The sequence below is a fragment of the Gracilinanus agilis genome, chromosome 2 (assembly GCF_016433145.1).
Source record: "Gracilinanus agilis isolate LMUSP501 chromosome 2, AgileGrace, whole genome shotgun sequence".
NCBI lineage: Eukaryota > Metazoa > Chordata > Mammalia > Didelphimorphia > Didelphidae > Gracilinanus > Gracilinanus agilis.
Genome location: NC_058131.1, coordinates 702,768,646 through 702,791,678, shown reverse-complemented (window position 1 = coordinate 702,791,678; position 23,033 = coordinate 702,768,646). Strand labels below are relative to the sequence as shown.

Sequence of the window (23,033 nt, the reverse complement as noted above, 5' to 3'; positions counted from 1 at the left end):
CATGGAGAAGGGGTAATTTTTATTATAATGGCAAAATCCAATTTTAAATAACTAAAAGATTGTCTTTTTGATTTCACTAATTCATTACATTTACCAAGCCAGTCCCCACCCCCAAGGTCTTAAACATTACACTCATTGACTATAAGGGACATAAAGGCTGTTCAGATAATGTGGTCCCTATTTTTGACCTGGTTCTCTTCAAACCCCTGTTCCTTGATACCCATTTATGGGACTGAAATGAAAAAAAAAAAGAAATAAAAAGTAGGTTATGGATCCCTTTGTTCAATTCTTTAAAACATATTTTCATATTATATTCTTATATCCTTTTCTCTTACTAATGATCATTTTACAAGAGAAGGGAGAAGAAGATGTTATGGCAGCAGAAGGACTCTTAAAGATAGGGAAAAGTTGAAGGCAAAAGAGTGAATGCAGGTGATACTATGAGAATATGGAGAAGATGCAAACAAAGGCACATTCAAAATGGTTGTCTTTTTAAAGGAAAAGTTCAACCACTTCATCTGAGCATGGGATGAAGCAGGAGATAGTGTGGGAGGAGGTCTGAATGATGTGAGCTAATGATGAATGAGGGGCTAAGGTTAGTGACATATGAGGCAAGATCCTGAGTTAATGAAACAGAAAAAGTTAGTCCTGTGGAGCACTCTGGGAAAGAAAATATTTGGGAAGCCATTGTAAAGAATGGAATAGGGAATTGATTAGGTAGGAATAGAATGATTACCTTGATGCAGTGAGGACCTGGGTGAAATTGGATGACCTACCTTGTAATAGACAAAGTAAGTACATTTTGATTCTCGCCAGGTTTATTTATTTATTGCTCACCCGCATGTTAATAGGAATAAAGAAGGTAGATTATGTGACCATGTGGATTTTGGGTAAGTGAGATGGAAGAACAAATATTGTCAATTTTCTGATGAGGAAAATAAGGCTCAAGAAGGTTGAATAATATGTTTTAAAATAACACAGTGTTTGTCATAGTTGGTTCAAAACTAGATTTTTCCAGATTCTGATTCTAGTGGATATTCTGTAAAAAGATATTGCCTTTCATGAGAGCAAGAGCTTATGGGCTGGTGCTCATATTTCCCAGTGATATTAGAAGCTGCCTACTTGAATATCTCCTGATTTTCCTTAGATATATAGTATTTTTTAAAATTCTCTTTTCTTTTGTTATTAACAGTAGTAATTTCTCTACAATCAACACCTCCCCATTTCCCAACTTCTTACATGTGTACTTGTAATATCTTATTTAGAAAGTTTAATTTCTTGTAACAAGTGCCATATGATGTGGGTTTAACAAATCATTAGTGATTTTTCAATTTTATCTGACTCTACAGGACCCCAGTTGGCTTTTTCTTGACAAATATTCTAGGATGGTTTGCCATTTTTCTCCAGCTAATTTTGTAGATCAGAAATTCTGAGATAAACAGGGTTAAGTGACTTGCCCAGGGTCATTCAGCTAGTAAGTATCTGAATCCAGATTTGAACTTAGGAAGATAAGTCTTCCTGACTCCAGGTCTGTCAGCCTATCCACTAGCTACCCATTTTTAACAGAGTTTAATAATTATACAAAGAAGCAAATGGAAAAAAAATACTCAAGTCCTAATTGAAAGCACTGGAAGACACTGAAAGGGATAGAATGCTATGAGTCTCAATTTTTCTCTTTTTTTATATTTGTTTCTCTGTGTCTATCTTTTGTCTTTCAGTGTTTGTAATTATAGGAAAATATTAAGGAAAATTAGACATTTCTTACTCTTGAAGGTGGTTTATGAACTAGTTTCATTTTTATTTAAAAGTCATTGTAACTAAGAATTTCTTGCAAAAGGAAGATCCATACATGAGCCTAACAATGCTCTCTTGCTAATCATGGCAATATTAGCAACAAAAGTCTAACATCACTCTTATAAGTTAAAAACACATTTGGTTGAAAACAGATACAAAAGAGAAATCTAAAAACAACCTATTAAACCAAAATTCATTACTAAAATAAATTATGGAAATAATATCTCAAAACCTAAAGTTTCATGTAATAAAAGTGAAAATAGGAGTGCTAGTGTCCATTAATAATCTTGAAATTTTAAAGAATTTCAAAATGAATAATTTGGCAATTTCATAGGCATCAATTCAAAGTTCAGTCCATATGCTTTGTTTGATTGAAATGTAGTAGGCAGATTCCATCTAGGGGAAGGTAGGTGGCTCAGTGGATATAAAGCCAGGTCTAAAGACGAGAGGTCCTGGTTTCAAATTTGGCCTCAGATATTTATTTGTGTGACCCCAGACATGTCTCTTAATACCAATTGTCTAGCTCTAACCACTCTTATGCCTTGGAACCAATTCTGAGTATTGATTCTCAACAGAAAGTAATTTTAAAAAAATGCTTTTCAGTTGTTGCATGACAAAGATTTTAGAGGACAATAAATTTTGTTACAAAAATAAATTATAACTTCTTTTCAAACATTTAAAAATGTATATTTTATATGAAAAGTCATAGGCAAGAAAGTATTAGTCTTTAATTATTCTATTTATTTTCTAGCCAATGACAATTTCCCTCAAATTGTTTCCCACTCCAAATCAATTTTCCATTCAGACATCAGTGATTTTCCTAAAGTGCAAATACAACACAATTATCTATCCCCTTACCCTCAACACACAATAGATTCCAATGTATCCCTATCACCTCCAGGGTTAAATACATAATCCTCTGTCTCATGTCCTCTGTCATAACCTAAAACCACTCTTAACTTTCCAATCTTTTTCTTAAACATTTAACTTCCAACTTAGAATCAATACTGTGTGTTGGTTTTAAGGCAGAAGAACATAAGTTCTAGGAAATGAGGTTTAAGTGACTTGCCCAGGGTCACACAGCTAGGAAGTGTCTGAGGACACATCTGATCCCAGGACATCCTGTCTCTGGTCCTGGCTTTCAATCCACTGAACCACCAGCTGCTCCCTTAACATTCCATTCTTTTCGAACCTTGGTATTCACTACATAAACTTTCATCAAGTGACACTGGATTCCTAGTTGTCCTTTGAACAAGATACTTCATCTCTTTACTCTGGGCATTTTTTCTGTGCTCCATGCCTGAAAAGCTCAATGTCCTCAACTCATTATACTGACTTCACTAACCCCCTTTTAATTCCAAACTAAAATTCCATTCTTACAGTAAGCTTCTCCTAACCTATTTTAATTGTAGTGCCTTCTCTCAGCTAAGTATTTCTTATTCATCATATATGTATATACATATATGATATTTGTTTACATTTTGTCTTTGACATTAGTTTGGAAGCTCTTTAAGGATAGGGATTGTCTTTTGACTCTTTTTCCATTTCTTGGGCTCATCATATTGCCTAGTAGTTACTTAAGAGGTATGTACTGATGGTTATGATAATGATGATGATGATGATGATGATGATGATATAATAACATGGAAGACAAATTGTTTATACCTTGGGATAATCTTAACCCATGAAACTCTCAATAGAAAATAGTATTCTATACTTACAGCAGACATGATGAGTTCTCCTCCCAAATTCTGGATTTCAGCTTTGACTTGACTGCATATTTTGAGCTGGTGAGAATAGAATTTGATTTGTTCCAGATAAGCCAATAAATCCTGTTTGCAGGATGGGTCAGGGCACTAAAATAAATCAAATTGAATAGAAAAAGTATTTATGTATGTAAGTAGTGATAATGTATGCAAACAGTATGACTCAGTTATTTGCTTTGTAAAATAGATGCATAGATAAAATATTTATTATGTATTTATTATGTGTCAAGGAGATTGTGATAAAAGTTAGTGACACAAATTCAACCAAAAAAGATAGAACATATATGCCTTCAATGGATTTAAATTCCAATTATGAATAATAACATATTCTAGTAAAGAAGGGACACAGAGGCCACATTTGTTGGCACATGAAAGTGATGTATCTCTTTATCACCATTAGCATTTTTATAACCAAAGAAACACAGATACCATCTCATTTGATCCCTTGAGATAAGTGCTTTTATTATTTTTAAACATGAGAGAACTGAGGCTAAAAGAAGATTAGTGACTTGTCCATGGCCACAGAGCTAGAAAGTATATGAGGCAGGATTTGAACTTCAATCTTCCAGAGAAAGTGTGCAACACTTTATCCACTGAACTACTTAGCTTCCTCTCAGACCTAGGATACAGGGAAAGATTTCCCTGTTCAGCCCAAATCCATCTGCATTTTCATGAATGAAGATGCTCTTCTAACTTTAATTTAGACTTTCATTCTATAGCTCTCAGTAATACCATTAAGTCAGAAGCTTTGTTATTGTTATTCAGTCATATTTGAGTCTTTATGATCCCATTTGGTGTTTTCTTGGCGAATATAATGGACTTTTTGCCTTTACTTCTCTAGCTCATTTTATAGATGAGCTATTGAGGTAAACAGAATGAAATGATTTATCCAAAAACATATAGGTAGTATGTGTCTAAGTCTAGATTTGAACTCAAAAAGACAAGTCTTCCTGACTTGAGGGCCGGTACTCCACCCATCACTGCTCTGTTGAAGTGATCTACTAAAGTAGTCTCTAGAAATACATAGTTAAAATGGAAGAGTAACAATTTTAGAATCAGAAGATTTAATTTCACATCCTCCCACTCTTAATGGTTTTATGGTCATGGGAAAATCATTTAATCTGATTGCTTATATCTTCCTCACAAGGTTACTATAAGGATTGAATCAGATGTGATGTTAAATGCTTTGCAAGTCCTAAAACACAACACAAATGCCACCTCTAATCCTTTTAATTTTGATACAGTCTAGTTTTGTGGATAGAATTGTGGTCATAGAAAGTAATTTCTAACCATTTATGATTTGGGGTGAAGTCTATGGTTCTCTTATCAGAATAATGTTTTAAATGCATATAATAAAATATATCATACTAATAAAGAAATTACATAGGAATAGAGCTATCACAATATTAAACACACACAATATGAAACACAAATTTAAAGACCCTTAATTAATAAACCCTGATCTTGATGACACTTATTGAGGGACTTTGCACAAATCATTTAATATCTCATCCTCAGTTTCCTCTTCTGCAAACTGGGGATAATATCAATATCTAATTCATAAGGTTGCTGTTGGAATCAAATGAGATGATGTAAGCAAATGACCTTAAAAGCTTAGAGTGAAATATTTATTCTAGTTTCAATGGGAGTGTGGAGGTATCTATATAACTCCATCGAAAGATAACTAATTGGGTCCAGAGTGATGAAGGTCTGAGTTTTATTTTTTTTTTTTTGCCTCAGACATAAACAATGTGAACTTTCATAAGTCACTTAACATCTGTTTGCCTGAATATACTGAAAAAAGTAATGGAAAACCAGTCCACTATGCATGGACAGTATTGACATGCTATGGTCCACAGGATCATGAAGAATTGGACACGACTGAATAACAATAACGGTCACAAACTAACATAAGAATAGAATGCTAGTGATTGAGTAAGACTGAACTTGGTTCAAATTCTGCCTATAAGAATAATAAGCTGTGTTCTTCTGGGTAATTAATTTATTTTTATTTTTTTGAGTTTTAGGTCCTCTAGGATTTTTTTTAGAAAGTCAGGGGAAGTGGCTACCTGTATTGGTACAAGGAATTTCCACACCATGAACTTTCCATTATCTCAGCAACACAGAGCCTTCTCAAATTATTTATCAGAATAAATAAATGCATCTGAATATATAATGCATATCTAGACTTATATTTAAAATAAAATTATCTTTGACCTCTACTAGGTTTAAAATGTAAATAATCTTGAATTTTTTATACCTATCATCTGCTTTTTTAAATGAATAATTAGTGACATTTTTAAACCTTCTTTCATTTTTTCATTGTGGAAAATAGCCTAACAACAATGATTATCCTGTTCTTTTAAAATAAGACACACTTGACAGTATTGGGAAAATGAACTCATTTCAGCTTCATATTGCTTCTTTGGATGAAGTATTCAATGAAACAGACAACACAAAGCATTTGAGAGCACAAATGAACCATGTCTTTAATGTCTTTGTGAAAAAGAAGCTCACCTGGTGTGATATTCACCAAATAATTTTCCCAAAATGATAGTCCCTGATGCACCAAAGATAAAATTCTAAATTTAAAAAGAGTTTTAAATGTTTTTCTTTCCCCTTTTGAAATAAAAAAATAAATCATTCAGCCCTACATTAGCCTTAAAATGCATAATACATACAGAAGACTGAAAAGTAGAATAAAATCCTGAAATTGCTCTGATGCAGAAACTCAATGGCTAAGTTTGACTGTGCCTGAAGTATCCTTGAACATACAGCTCATTTTAAAATATCCCGAATGTATTCCTCCAATCCTAATTTTCATCTGAGGCAAATGAGGGTAAATCGTCTTTGAAATCTTTGCAAGATTTGACATTGATTATTTCAATGAATTTAGTAATAATGAAATCTACAAATACAATGTCTATCCCCTTCATTATGCTAAAGCAACATCCACTCTTCACCAACAGAAAACTCCCACATACACAAACCCACAAATGACTTAGGGAAAGAATGCACATTGGCAACCTAAAATCAGAGGAATAGGAAATCTGCTTAAGCAAAAGATAATTAAACAAGCCAATGTCTCAAATGCATTTTACCTTTCATGAGAGTGTCAGTGTTTCAATCTTAATTACATATTCCATCCAAAATAAGTTTCATCATATGCCTATATGATCATAACATCATGTGATTATGAATCTCATGTTGGAAGGGGCCTTAAATGATGTCTAGAAAAACTCTCATTTTAAAGAGGACAGAAGAGGAAACTTAGGCTATGAGGTAAAGCAATTTGCTCAAAGTCATCACTCAGATGGTAGTCAGGGTTTGAATTCAAGTTTCATGACTATACCCTTAACAATCCTTTCACTCACCACACCCACTTATTCATCATTGATTGAGCAGTTAAATATTCATCATGTGGAGTTGATCATAACTCATTAGAATACAACATTCTCTTTATATTGTTTTTAATTTTTGCTGTGGGCATTGAGAAGAGCATGTTGAGTGGTTGGCGGTGGTCTAGAATAGAATGCAGAACTTTTCCCTGACTGGCAAGCTCTCTAAGTAATACCAAACTGTCTTTACTATTCAAAACAATCTTTTTTCTTTCAGCAATGATATACGTCTCTTCCTTAATGAATACATGTTTTCATCAACCTGGGCATTCTCTCTAGTAATTAAAAAGCAACCCTCCAATGTCCACTTCTCTGCCAGAATTTTTATTCATTTCCATAGTGAAGCCTTTATAGGTGATTTATATGCTCTACATATATTCTGCTCTAAATCTATTTTTACCATATGATTATATGATAAATAAACCAATCTATGTTCATCTTCATATGGTTCTTCAAATAGCAGTTGGAATGTGTGATAGAAAGGGTTACTAGTTGGGTTTGGCTTGAATTACATGATCTCTGAAGCTCCTTATAACATTGATATTCTGAGGCTCCAAATCTGTATTTTTTTTTTCTTGAAAGTCATTGGTTAAATGCTAGAAAGTATGGGGAATGAGAATAGTAGCTTTGTAATGATAATGATAGTCAGACTTTCAGGCTTTGTTTTATAAAATTAATTCTCAATCTTAGATCTATCTGCAGAACATTATTAAATATTGGCATTCATTGTCACCTGTTTAATGCTGTCAGTAACCTATTGGCATATAATCACTAGATTTTCACAAGGTAGCTTGGCTCATCACAGCTCACTTTATTGAGGGAGACTCCACTGACCAGGACATCTGTTAAATTCTCTATTATGGAGATTTAAAAAATCTAACTTTTATATCTACCTGGGCACCCACTAGAGGCAAGCAGATGGCACCTCAATTTAAATGCTCTTTTTCACTTCAAGCCAACATTAGGTTTTTTTAAATATATTTTTGTATGGTGATGTTTAATATAACATTTAGTAGGGAATGAGAATAGAGAGAGGTATGGTTCTTCAGACTGATTTTGTTCTCTTGGGGGAAAAAAAGAAATAATTAGCAATATTGACTTTTTTTATAATATGAAGCAATAATGTCCAATACATCATTTTTGCAAAATTTGGACAATAGATGCTCTTCTTTCATGATCCATTTCAAATAACTCCAGCAGAATCATAGGACCACATTAAATTTTACTAGACTGGGTTGGCAAAAGGAAAGTTGTTAGTGAATGTCACAGTGGGCTCCAGCATTCACCCTGACTTCCTGGACTGAGGAATGCACTGAATGTAATGGAATGATTCAGCCCTTTTCATTTTTATTGGCAATGAGTACTTCATGCCCAAGACTGAGCAGCAAATGGATGTCCTTGTTGTATGGTCAAATTGACAGGGACAGCACTTCTAGTGTATACATACAGAAAATGAGAATTTGGAAATATCCAGGGATCAGGAAGAAAACAGTCTTCAGAAGAACTTTTACAAATATAGGAGACTCCCTTTTTCATGTCACTATGAGGACAATGCTAAAATTTAACCTTCATTAGGTGAGGACAGCTTGCTATAAGACTTTTAGACCACATCTCTATAGCACTTTAAGGATTATAAATCACTTTCCTTCTAGAAAACCAAGTGAGATAGTTAAACTATCTATAGGGTAAACATGAAGAAACTGAACCTCTGTAAACAGAATGATGTGTCCCAAACCAACTAGCTAGTAAATCTTAGAGCTCAGATTTTAAACCAGATCTCTCCATCATCCAATGCCAGCTAGAAACAGTCTTAAGTAGTGTCTAACATGTATCCCTATTTTAAAAGTGAGGAAAAACTGAGGCTTCAAATAGTGAAGCAACCAAATAGTATTTGACTGACATAGGGCTCTAACAAATACCTTGGATTCCATATTCCATCTTACAAGTGGCATGCTTTCCCAAGTTAACAAACTCTTGACATATTTTGCTGTGGTATCTACTATATTCAATGCTTGTATTAGAATAATTGGAATAGATATATGAACAGAATAAGCCCATGACTTCATTAGTATAGGAACTCCAAAAATGAGAAAACATATTTTTACAATGTAGTCTGACATATTCTCTGTCATTAGTAGTTTTAGAGATTTTCTTTAAGCAATGAATGTTTAAATTTCCAGCCAAGGGTCAAGCAGGCATTATTTATAATAGGTAGGTCTTGAACCCAATTCTTTCTGTTTCTAAAACTGCTGTTTTTGTTATTGTTGTTTTTTCAGACTACCACACTTCCTCTCCCAAGTAGTGAGAATATAAACACAAAAAACCTGGCCATCTTTTCTTCCCTTATTTTTCTCTTTGACAAGATCTATTTCAAATATTATATTTATGTTTCTAAGATTTAAATTGAGCCTTGAATCTATTCTTCAGACCTCTTTCCTGTTTCCTTTATTCCTATGAAAAAATACTCCTTGCCCCAGAATGTCTTCTAAGTTTGGTTGATAGAAATTGAAGATTGTAGGGCTCAATCTTGTTTAGTAAATAAGAATTGGTTTAGTAAAAGTGTGTCTACTGGCAGCAGGATGGAGTCCTTAAGTACTTCATTGGTGTGAAAGGACCATGTCACTCTTAACTGGGTATAATCTAATTTCTTTATCTAGATTTTGGAATCCTAGAGCTGAACAGATGGTTTCCCATTATCATCAAATAATAGGAGAGATAAACAGAGAATGTTAGTTTACTTCTTCATTAACTATTCACCAATTAGAGATGTCTTGGGCTACCTAGGGGAGACATGAATAATGAGATTCTTTAATTGTATTTAATAACTTAAGGGGCTAAATATCTTTGTCTTTGTTTACCAAGAGAGATCAGGAAGTAAATAATTTATAGGTTCTTTCTTTCTTTCATTTCTTCCTTCCTTCTTTTCTTTCTTTCCTTCCTTCCTTCCTCCCTTGCTTCCTTCCTAATAGTTCCACAATACTAACGAACTGAATACAATCAAATTATTTTTAATTGAACTCAATTAATTCTTAAAATTTAACAGTACTTGGTTATACTGAAAGTATGAGAGATTTGATGAGGTTAGGGGGTACTAGAGTGTTATTTAGAACTCATAACTCTTGGAATGATAGAAAGGTATAGTTTAAAGGGCCTTATCCAAAACCTGTCACCATCACTATATATTTACTATGTAGCCTTGAGGGAGTAATTTGACTACTTAGACTATATTATGCTCTATAAAATAATTTTGATAATATCTTTTAGCGGGTAATCTTCATATTTTGGGGGCCTAACAATAGCCCTGAACCCAGAAAGGGAAATGGAAGGTCTCTTTCTCCTTTGTCAAGAAGAACCCTCTTTATGACCTACTTGAGGCTCAAAAGGGACATTTGTGTTATTGTGTAACTGAAAAATCTTAGCAGTTTACATACATAATTCAAAGTATGTTGTATGTCTATCTTAATCTATATATAGATCAACTATTATTGTTTTTTAATCATTTTTGGAATAAGAAAAGACTGATTCCATTCCTTCAAAGCAGCAGTAAAATTGAGTTTGTGGGTGAAGTCATTGGTTTGATGCTAAAAGAAATGTGCACTAAATGATAGGAAAGAAGTGCAGAAGAAGAGATGGGAATGTAACAGCCCTGTACTATAAAATGAAGAGACAACATAAAGGTGGCATAGAAGAGTAGGAAGAATCCTAACCCTGTAGTCAGAGTAACTGATTTCAAAACTTTTATTCTGATGCTTGGCCTTTGTGTGCCATTGGACAATTAACTTTACTTCCATAAGGCTCAGATTCCTCACTGTCATAAAAAGGGAATTGAAGTGAATGCCCTTTTAGGTCTCTGTCAGGTCTAGAGCTATGATTCTATAACTCTGAACCTTCTCAAACCAAATGTTCCTTTGCTGCCAGGTCTCTGAACTCAGACAACTACAATCCATATCAAGTTTTTTCTAAAGTTGGAATTGATTGTCATTTAGTGAACTGAGGAAAGAGGGCTAGTATTGGAATCAAAGAAACTGATAGTTGTATGTTCTTGGACAATTTAGCGTATTTGGAGCTCAATTTCTGATTTGTAAAATGAGAAGCCTGGATTCAATGATTTCAGACATTGCTTTGAGCTTTAAATTCATGATTTTTTTGTTACTGGACTAGGAAAGTTAAGAGAAACAATAACTAAAGGGCATTAGTTGAGTATTGTGATAATTAAATTAAGTCTACACAAAGGCAAGAGCACCTTCCAACTCTGGGAGGTCCTAACCCAAGTGTGCTAGAGTAAGTAATCAATCAGAATTAACACTGCCCACTATGCTTTCTATGGGAAAGCTTCTATTGTGATTGGACAGGAAGGCTAAGGGAAGGCACTGGAAGTGATATATATATGACCCCTTCAAAAGAGGAAAAGGAGTGAGGCTGCGACTGGTTTGGTGAAGGAGACCTGAGGGAGCTTCACTGGTTTGTGACTGAGACTGTTCCACGTGGTGAGTTTAAAGACTGAATCTTCCTGCACTTCTATTGGGAAACTTCCTTTTATAGACTCTGTGAATGAAGTTTGCTCCATTCACCTCCTGGACTCAGGCCCTTTAACCCTTGGCTGAGGGTTAAGATATACCTGGACTAATCAGTGAGATGAATTCTTAATGTCTTTTTCTCTCTCTTCTCTCATGTAAATAAATTTACATAAAAGTCAATTTTGACTTGAGATCATTCTTAATTGAGGATTGATAATAGTTCAATCCTCTGGCGACCACCTTTTAATGTATTGAACCCATAAAAGCCCCCTTTACCCCCTTACAGTATATTTTCCAATTTGCAAGAAAATATAAAAGGATGCCATTTATTAATGAATAGATTTAAGGAAATGGGAGTGTTGCCTGGGTTAGTCTAGCATTCCACAGGCATATCAGTGGGACCGTTGTTTTAGCATCTATTTACGGAGAATTCAATCCATAGGAACAAAAAGTGCATTCATTTTAATAAAGTTACTATTAATCAGTCTTGAGAACACACAGTAGGTACCAATTAAATTCTCCTCTCAGAGAAATAAGTTATAGATAAAAATATTAGTATGAAATCAAGAGAAGCAGTTGGAAACATGGAGATTCATATGTAAATAATTTTTGTGGCAGACCTTATGAAGGTCTGATGAAGTATGTATGGTTGATGGCTTATGGTGGGAGAAAATATTCTCTCTAAAGTTTTCCATAAGATATTTTTGAAATGAGGATTTAGAGGCATGTCCATCAGCTACCATTTTCCTATAAGATGATAGGCAACATCTTTTTCAACCACCCGTTGATTATAAACATGAAATAAGACAAAAAACAAACCCCAGAGAGTGAGATGTCCTCCAATCATGCCTACTACTGTATATTACCAACTGGAATATACCAGTTCAATGTGGAAAAGGGGCTTCTCCAAAATAGTAATGTTACCAAAATATAAGATTGAATAACATACATTTCCAATATAATTGATCATATACCCAAGTTTGTTCATGATAGGATTTTGTTTGCTATGATTTCTCTGAATCTCAGAATATTGGATCTAAAAGAGGTCATAGCTGTCATCTGATTAACCAACTGCATTTTACAACTAAGGAAAAGAAGATTCATAGAGTTGAAGTGGCTTGTTCATGATCACAAAGCAACTAAGTGACAGAGTTAAGATGCTGATTTATATCATCTGATTCTATGTTCCAATGTCATTTAGCTTTTTTAACATCATCACCTCAAAACAATGACTTGATCAACAAATATTTATTATGTGTATAATATTGGCCAGAGTGCTAAGTACTAGGGAAATAAATAGAAAAAATGAGACAGTTGACTAAACTTGAGGAGCTAACATTTTACAAGGGCTAGATAACACATTCACAATTAAGCAATATGCAACATGCAGAGGGTAAATATCAGCACTTAGGAGCTGAGCGGGCATAGATAGAAAAATAGAGTGAGCTAACAGATGAAGGTAGGAAAACACAAGAAGTGTCAATTACCATTGATAAAAATCAGTTTTTCCACCAGCATTTACAGGCACACATAGATTTTATACAGTAATACACATAATTAGAAGGTGACACCAAAACAAAATTCCACTTTGTTTATTATTTGGTGGAAAAGACATGACAGTGTTATTCAATATAACTTTAAAGGAAGCCCCTTAAAAATGATTTTGTCATGCAGATAAAAAGATCATATTTGATTTGTATGCAGAAAGTACCACTGAGATTATTTTCCCCAGTAAATTTTTATTAAAAACCTGAAATAAGGCAACAAAATGGAGAATTATGCTCTCTAAAACTACTCATTACTGTTATTAAAGCTATAACACTTGGTGTTCCTCTAAAATAAAAGTGCTGCTTAAATATTCCTACTTGTGAACAATATTAGGTTGAGTAAATTGAGACAAAGAATATTAAAGAGTTTGCTCAATGAAATCCATTTAGATTCAAATGAACTCAACCAAGGAATCCACATGAGGAATTGAAATAGATAAGAAAGGTCTGAAGACATAAGGAATGGTAGTTGACTGGCCCTTCTGCTGAGTTAGTATATTGTTACACAGAAAGGGGAGAGAAACTGCCTATGGAATGTGAGTTGGACTAAAATTTGAAATGGATGAAAAGAAAGGATCAGATTGCATCTAAAAAATCTGGCACCATTTTTTAATGATTCCTAGTTTACCTTTGAATGTCCAAACCCATTGCATTAATACAAACATTTTCCTGGTGATGATGATGATATATATATATATATATAGAGAGAGAGAGAGAGAGAGAGATAGGATATATATCATACACACATATATATATGCATATATGTAATTACTAAATTTGACAAATTCTGAAAAATCAGAGTTGTAGATGATCCAAATGACCAAGGGAAGACATGAAGAAGATAAAAATAGAGGGAATTATATGTCTAATGGTTATCTCTATTCAAAAAAGGGGCAAGAGGGTATGTGTGTGTGTGTGTGTGTGTGTGTGTGTGTGTGTATATATACATAAATTATATAAACATTCATTTAGCTTTGTTTGTGTGTATATATATATATATATATATATATATATATATATATATTCCTGTTTAAATGTTAAAGATCTACAAATGTTTGTGGTTAGAAAAAGAAGGTAGGTAGATAATGTAGCAAGAGCAAGAGATCATAGACCATATTCCTGAGTGAAAACATTATTCATACAATTTAATAAGATCTGTAGGATTCTGGGAATATTGGTGGAGGTTCCATGAGAAAACTGGGGCAAAATTGAAAAGTATGAGAGGGTACAAGTGGGTTTAGATCTGTACGGTACTGATGGTGTAGAGGAATCACTATTTTTATGAAGTCAAAGACATAATGGGTTAAGGAAGTATGCATGGACATATCTGATTTTATTAACATATTGTAACAAGGTATATGGACATTAAATATTAATCATTCAATGCTAAAATATTTCATTAGGGATTCCCACCACATTAACCCAAAGTGTATATATCTTAGCAAATTAATGGTAGTTATTTTTTTATTATTTTTAATTAATGGTATTAATAGTATTAATGTTTTATTGAATAATAATAGTGATTATTGGAATTGCAAAAATGATATTCATTAAGTTTGGGAAGATGTAGCTTAAGAACTTAGTAAGGAAAATATATTATTAAAAAGAGGAATATCAAAGATCCATCTCTTATATATTTATCCATTTTAGAAATAGATCAAGAAGGGGAGCGACATGAATTTGTTGTATTGAATGTAGACGTTATAGGCATTCTTATGAATTCTTATAATATCTTATCAATCATCTGAATATAATTTGGAACAATGAAATATGTATTTTAAAGATTATTTATTAGAATTCTCTAATGAAATTTTACCTAAAGAAGTAAGGATCACTTAAAATTGAAAATCTTATTCTATGACTGTGTAAGTCTATCTTACTGCTGTCTGTGTAAGTGGAGACAAGATCTGTCAAAAAGATATAACTGATGTATAAAATTATTAAAGTAAGGTTTAGATTGTCTATTAAAATTAAAACACCTGGAATACACTATCCATATTTACTTAACTAGCTTCCTGTCAAACTTATCTCTGTCACCTCCTATGTGAGGCTTTTCCTGGTTTCATCCCTCCCCCATTCTCTTGAGTCTTCCATAATTTATTTTATTTTATTTGTAGATATATTTCATTTAATATATGTCTGTATATATTTTTTTTCCTCCAACAGGACACAACCCCTTGAAGAGAAGGGTTTTTTTTTGTTTATTTTTGACTTTGTAACTTCAGTCCTAAATTGCTCAGTGTCTGATGCATTGTAACCATCTAATAAATGCTTGATTATATTTTAATTTTTTTTATTTCAAAAAGTGATTATGTAATCATATATACCTTTCCAGAAATATTCAGCTAAATATGCCAAAATATTAATATATTCATGAAAAATAGAATCAAAGAGGTCTGATTGCAATCTGTATCTGGGCTGGTAGATTCAAGCAGAATGTCCAAATCATAGAAAACAAAAGAATGGAGTTTCCCTTGCTTATTTCCTAAGGGACTCACTTGTTTGGCGATCTGCCGCGCAAGGACATCCATCCTTGAGCCTGATTCGGATATCATTTTGGCTGCATAAATCACATCAGTCGTATGCTTCAATGGGCCTCTGCCCCTAGAAATAGAGAAAAAGCATAGTGGTTAGGCTGAATTAATACACGGGAACAAAATCATACATCAAAGATCACTGATCTCAATCCTCTGGCTACTTATTCCTCTGATGAAGATGGTAGCACATCTTTAGCAGAAACAATGTATTAAAAGAAAAAAAATGTGAGATAAAATTAAGATCAAATGGACCAGAGAGATTCTATGCTATCATTTATAATGAATGAATTCAACATGATTTAAACTGTTGGAGAGCAGAATTTATTCTTTTTGGTTTTGATATCTCCAGAACCTTCTACATTGCCTGGGACATAGGAGGACTTGAAATAAATGTTTTTGTTTAGTGATTTTAATTCTACAAACATTATTAATTGTGTATCACATGTCCCAAACTATGCTAAAAACCAAGGATACAATGAGAAAAAATGTCCCTGCCTTTGAAGAAGGTTATATTTAATGGTTGGAAAGAACTCATATGCACATAAGTACTAAAGAACAAAGACTTCAAACTTTGTTGCCAGAGGTCCTGCATTGAATTCTATTTCTGAGTCTTATTGCTCATATATTCATTGGGAAATCATTTACATTTCCTCACTTTCTTCATCTAAGAAGTGAAACATTGGATTTTGTGACTTCCTTTCTATCTTTCTCTATATAAATACTTAATTATTCCAAATAAATACAAAATAGAGTTGGGCCACTATGTGGCTCAGTAGATTGAGAGTCAGACTAGAGAATAGGGGGGTCTGGTTTCAAGTGTAGTCTTAGACACTTCCTATCTGTGAGATCTTCAGTAGGTCACAACCTTGATTCCCTAGCCCTTACCACTCTTTTGCCTTGGAATCAATATACAATATTTATTAGCATCTTCTATGTACAAGATACTGTGCTAGGTAATAAATCACTTGCCATCAATACATTCACATTCATCTAGTAAGATATAATAGGTTAAATAGATAAATAAATAGAAAATGATGTATGGAAGGAGAAAATCTCTATCATTTCAGTTGGAAGGAGGATGAGTGAAAACTTTGGGTAGGTCACGTCACAATATCTGAGTCTTACAAACTGAGATTTATAATTAGGGGGAATGAGGAAGGAGATTATCTCAGCTAACTTGTACATAACAAAAGAAAACATGGAATGGAATATTAAGTTTGGGGAAGTCTCATCTACCATTGTTGGATACAATGTGGAGTTCTTAAAAGGCATTATTGCAAAATAAGAATGAAACTGTAGATAGGAAACAAGGAAGGAAACTAGAACTTTCTCTGTGCCACATACTGTTTTAACACTTTACTGACATTTCATATTTTCCTCACAACAGGTAGAAGGTAGGTTTAATTCTTATCACAATTTTATACTTAAATAAACTGACATAGACAGAAGTTAAGGGATTTTCCCAGGGACACTTAGCTAGGTAGTGTCTGAGTCCAGATCAGAATACTGATCTCCCCAGCTCCAGGTCCATCATTCTAGTCATTGTACCAACTGCCAGCCCTAATTTTGAGGGCTTCAAATACCATGTTGAGTCAGTGAACTAGTAAACATTTACTACGTGCCACTCACTGTGTTAAATGTTGGAAAAACTAAGAAAGAAAGAAAAAAAATATCCTTGATCTCCTGGAAAATTACTCAAAATCAGGATCATGGAAAACAAATGAAAGGTAAGTCTCAAAAAGAAATCATTATTATCTGGGGAACTGGAGAAGACTTCTTATAGAAAAGTGGCATTTTATCTGACACTTGAAACAAAACAGTGATTGTAAAATTTGGATTTAAGTTCATATTATATCCTAGAGGCATGAGGGAATCATTGAAGAATTTTCAGCAGGAGTGGCATGATCATATATTCATAGTAAATATTTTAGCAGCTATTTAGAGGATGGATTAGAGATGGTAGAGATTGAAAGCAAGGAGAGAAATTAGAAGGATATATATATATATATATATATATATATATATATATATATATTGGTAAGGTGGTACATTAATACAGGGTTTCTTGTGAAATAAACATCATAAGGTCAGTGAGTTTTTATTAAATAGAAATGGGAGTGGTGGTGAAGTAATGGAAAATTATAAAGCACGGATAATGTTCAGCTCTTAGGAGTTGTCAGATGAAGAGTGGATGTGAAGAGACAAGAGTGAGTGTTCAGAGTGTCTGCTTCGAGAGGAACGATACAGGATTAAGGAGGTTTCTGAGTTTCCTTCTCCATATTGCCTTGAACTAGTTAGCTATGTCAATAAATGATCCAGTGATAGGATCATTAATGTTAAATATGCTTGGATTTACTTTTGCAGAAAAACATAGCAGAGCAAAGGGAGCTTCTGTTTGTGAGAGATATAGAAGATTTCTGTAATGCTTCATATCTATGTAGAAGCTTCTACAAATAAATATCTATTGTGGAGAGAGGTTTTCATTTGGTTTGGGGTCATGTTTTGCCTCCCAAATAACCTCCACTTTCAGAGACACAAGCATAATTAAGGCAGAAATTGTAAACAGCTGGATGGACTAGCAGGATTAATCATAGTGAGCTATGTCTAGTTAATTTAGCTTATATACAGGTTCCAATACATTCAAAACCCAATCCTGAGATATTTTCAAGCTTCATCACTTAACTTCCATGTTGTTCATGTGGAATTTCTTTGGGAGAGTCACCTGGATTGAGTCATAGTGAAATAGGATTTTATATGAGGTTAATGAGACCCAATAAACATGTAACCCCAAATCAGATCCACAAAAATTACCTAAGACACATAATTGAAATTGAGTTTGAGATAAAGGTACTTTAAAAGGCTATTAGTTGGCTACTGGGAGCATTGAACTTGAATTTTGTTTAGCTATGATCATTCATAAGCTAAATTGTTCCTAAAGTTTAGCAAATTTACCTTAGAAAAAAGCTAAAATTTTAGTGGTATCTTAGAAGAAAGAAGCTGATATAGCTAGCAGTAATTCCTTAAAAGATTATGCCATGGGGTACTGGGTGGCTCAGTGGATTGAGAACCAGACCCAGAGATGAGAGGTCCAAGGTTCAAATCTAGCTTCAAACACTTCCTAGATGTGTGACCCTGGGCAAGTCACTTAACACCCATTGCCTAGCCCTTACCACTCTTCTGCTTTGGAACCAATACACAGTATTGACTCTAGGATGGAAGGTACCATTTTTTAAAAATTATGCAATATACTTATGATATACATTCTAATGAGGGAGACAAGAACAAATTTATGAACATACTTAATATTTAGGAGTTCTAGGTGGTACAGCACATAGATGGCTGGCCCTGGATTCAGGAAGGCCTGAATTCAATTATGTCATTTAACAATTGTTATCTATGTGACCCTAATCAAATCACTTAATTTCTCTTTGCCTCAGTTCTTTAAATTGCCAGTGGGGGATCTTAATAGCTTTCTTCTTCTCCTCAATGTTGTTACGAGGAACAAATGATATAATATTTGTCAAGTACTTTGTACATTTTATATAAGTGCTACCTATTATTATTTTTAATTATTATTATTATTATTATTATTATTATATTAAGATAATAAATGCAAAGTAGAGAAGGAGATCACTGTAGGAATGCTGGTCATTACTTAATATAGAAGTTGAAACTTGTGCTGGGATTTGAGGGAAGAGGACATCTTGCTCCTTATTTATGTGCCCTCAATATGCATCATTTGCCAGACTCTTTTAAATTTGGTGAAGGTATTACTTCTTCAATTTGTGCTCTGGAATTCTCTGGAAGACCATACCTCATATACACAAGGAAAGGAAGGAATTTTCTTTTGTCATCTTTTTTTTTTTTTTTTGGCTAGGAAATTTGTTGATGTAATCTTGTTTAAACTAGTGTGTCCACTAATAAGCTGGTGAAAGAAAAGATACTCATGTGGGCTCATAGTTATGCTTTTTGAGTGGCCGCAAAACAAGGGAGGTCTTTGAATTTTAGATAGCTTTCCTGAGGTCTCAAATATAGAAGAGATATCCTGGATTGCTACAAAATCTACTAAGGTGCTTAAGACCTATATATGAGACATATTTTGACAATGTCATTTCTTTTTTCCTTTTTCTTTTTTTAAATTAGGTTTCCCAAATTCAGTGGAAGCAAGTCTCAGTAACAGGTAAACCAATTAAGCGATCTTAACATATTTTTGCCCTGCTAACACAGATCAGAGACTGTTGCAAAGATAGTCCTTAATTCTACCGATACGTAACAGCTGCCTTCCTTAAACATCTAGTAAAGAGAGACGCTGTGGATACTGGACCTTTACACCTTCCTAGTGAGTCACTCTCATTCTGATATTTTGAAGTACAGAAATCATCACTAGATTTTGTTTATTCCAAGTGAGCCCAAAAGCACTTCATTTGAGAGGCTTAAATCAAATTCCCTGTATTAAGCAGGTAGTGCTGTGTGGAGAGTTTTAAGCAAGGCATTGGCTTTCATTACTTCTATGAATCTCCTGAGAAAGTTAAACTAGAAAAATGCTGCCTAAGCCCTCGAAAGGCAATACATCATTTTTCAAGGTCTACTACAATGGACAAAGGTTATTGGGAAGATGTGTAGCTCCACACAGCCGCTAAAGACAATAATGGGCCATTTCCCCTCGCGTCAATATATTTCCATGTAAAAATGTGCTAAGCCAAAGCAGTCAAATTTCCTCTAGCTCCTAGCACATTTACCAATTCACCATGAAGTAGAGCTAACATTTTAGACAGAGAAAAGGGCTTTAAATAATGATGACAATACAATGTGACAGATTACAATTAATCTTTTACTTTTTTTCTTAATTAAATGTACTATTTGGCCAGTTTCCTATTAAATGTTGGACAAAGTACATATTTTAAAAATGATTCTCCATCAAACTAACCATAAAATTTGTATCCAAAGAGAGGCGTAAGGCCTGGAATACTGATGGATTTTGAACATTTTCCGACTACTACATGACTTCTGATGAAGTTTTCATATTCCAATAAAAGGCATTCAAAGAGTACATTGGTTGGAAAAGATGAGATCCAGGCTCAAATTCTGGCTTTACCACTTACTGTCTGAAATTAATCAAAGTATGTAAACCTCTGTGGGTCAGTTTCCTCCTCTATAAAATGAGGGGATTAGATAGAAGATCTCTAAGGACTTTCTTCTCTAAATCTATTATTGTATTATCCAATGTATGACTCAGTGAACTTTGAATTAAAATGAACATCCTTATAGAGCATCCCCAATAGTCTTAGCATTCCTCCTCATCACTATTCTCTTTTCCTCCATTTGGAGAGTGGAGTCATGAAATTCAACATATCCATTTTAGGAGAAAACGTACAATGTTTAGAACATCTCCTTTTTCACTTGGCTGCACCATTTGGGGACTTACAGGATTTTTTGACTATGTTCCTGTGTTGGGTAACTTCCTCAACCTCTCTTTTTCCCTTTTCAGCTAGTATGATGCTTATTTCTCCAATAGAATGTAAGTCTTATGAGGACATGGACTGACTTTTTTTTGTATTCGTATGCCCAATGTTCAGCAGAGTGCCTAAGATTTAAAAAGTCCTCAATAAATCTTTGATTGATTCATTGATAAAGTTGAAAGAATGAGTCCTTTGGGCAATGAAGATTTTTTTCCTGAAGATACTATTCCATTTGGTATCAAAAGGACAAAGGGCATCAAGTTTAGGACAAATCACTCATAACTATGCAGTCACTAATAATGCCACCCCAAAAGTGTTGAAAGGGTTCTGTATGAAAGAAGTGTGTTACAAATTCATAAATGATTAGGACTAGTAGTAGGTTTGGGGCAAATGTAATGTAACTCCTCTAATTTTACAAGTAAGGAAACTGAAGTCCAAATAATCACAGAGCCAAGAGATTGTTAGAGCTGAAAGAAATTTTAAAGAATAACTCATGAGTTTACAGCTTAGGAATATGAGGCCTCAGATAGTAAAGGGATTTGCCTTCCCCAAAATAGAAATAGATTACGGTGAAGCTTGACCTTCAGCCTGTTCCCCGTGATTGCAAGGACAGTTGTCCTTTTATTATATGACATTTTTCATTCTGAAGATCCAAAGTAATGATACCTGAAGACTATAGATAAAGCCAATAGAAAAATGGAGCTCCGGTAAAGTAGAGCTATACTCCTTTGTAAATTTTTTTTCTGTTGATATAAAGGTAACACACTGAACATTCCATGTATTTTTTTTTAAATTTGAAAGTAATAATGTGTTTTCTCCAAAATGAACATCTAATTCTCTCTTCCAAGGCAGGAATGGGCTCAATGTGTTTTGCTATTTCAATTGCCACAGAAGGATTTGAAGACCAAATCTTCAGGCAAATTATTTTGTAGTCAGACTCCTATGCCAGGCGATTGGTGAGAAATTCACCATCTGTGTATTCGACTCAGAGAACTCCAAAACTGAGGAAGTTTATCGTCTAGAGCTCCAATTTCTTTCCAGGCCTTCTGTTACTTTTCCTAACGTTGATATGCCCTATTCCAATACAAAGCTCAATCCACATTCTTACTGAGGTAGAATTAAAACTCCCAGAAGGCCTGTAATCTTTTTTTATGGCAGGATCTTAACTAAATACACAGTGCTCTTATGGATTTCTTCCAATTTAAAACCATATTTAAAAGCAGTGGTCATTCATATAAAAGTACCAGAGGATGAACAATTCACAAAATCTGAGAATTAATAGTTATCATTCATTTCAACTCATAGCTATACAAGAATCCTCTCCATCCAACCTATATTTGTAGTCCTCTAGTTATGAGGTTCTTAGCTGTGTGAGTATGTCTGTCTTTCTGTGTGCAATAGACTCTTTTTGCAATCAAACAAAGCCTATAGTCCTCTACTCTGATCAATGTTTTGAAATGCATAAAAGGAAAATACAGAGGATTACAAAAGGAAACAATCATTTAAAAACAGTTATGAAAATATTTTAAAGACACATATGTGGCCCAAGATTAAGAATACTTGCTTTAGTGAGAAAGAACCGACTTCTGACAGACTTTTTCCCTACTAGATAATTAGCACCTTATTTAGCTAAAATTTTATGGAAATCAATGTAAAACACTATTAGTAAGTGTTTCTATAATATCATCTTTCTCTTTTTATCTTCTACCTATTATTCTTTGTTCTCTTCTCTGAGACAAAGCAGAGCCATTCTCATCCTACCACCTCCCACTCTCCCAAAACATAAGACAAACCTTCATCTTCTTGAAAATAGCTCTCAGCCGGGCAAGATGATATGATGGGAAGAGCATTAAATATGCATAGATCAATGTGGAGCCTGGAATTAGGATCTGGGATTAGCCACTTTGTGACCTTGAGCAAGGCTTTTAAGCTCTCTAGTCTTTAGTTTCCTTTTCTGTAAAATGAGAAGGTTGGACTAAAAAACTTTTAAGAATCATTCCAACAATATTATGATT

The 23,033-nt window shown here is 33.8% G+C and overlaps 1 protein-coding gene across 1 annotated transcript in view; it reads right to left on the bottom strand.

Annotated features, from left to right (window-relative positions):
* CTNNA3 (catenin alpha 3) overlaps positions 1 to 23,033 on the bottom strand; it is a 2,010,564-nt gene that overhangs the window by 49,523 nt on the left and 1,938,008 nt on the right. Inside the window, exons 15-16 of the mRNA XM_044660319.1 lie at positions 15,521 to 15,626; positions 3,516 to 3,650 (exon numbers count right to left, since the gene is read on the bottom strand). Coding sequence (XP_044516254.1) covers positions 3,516 to 3,650; positions 15,521 to 15,626 — 241 coding nt within the window. The remainder of the gene's footprint in view (positions 1 to 3,515; positions 3,651 to 15,520; positions 15,627 to 23,033) is intronic.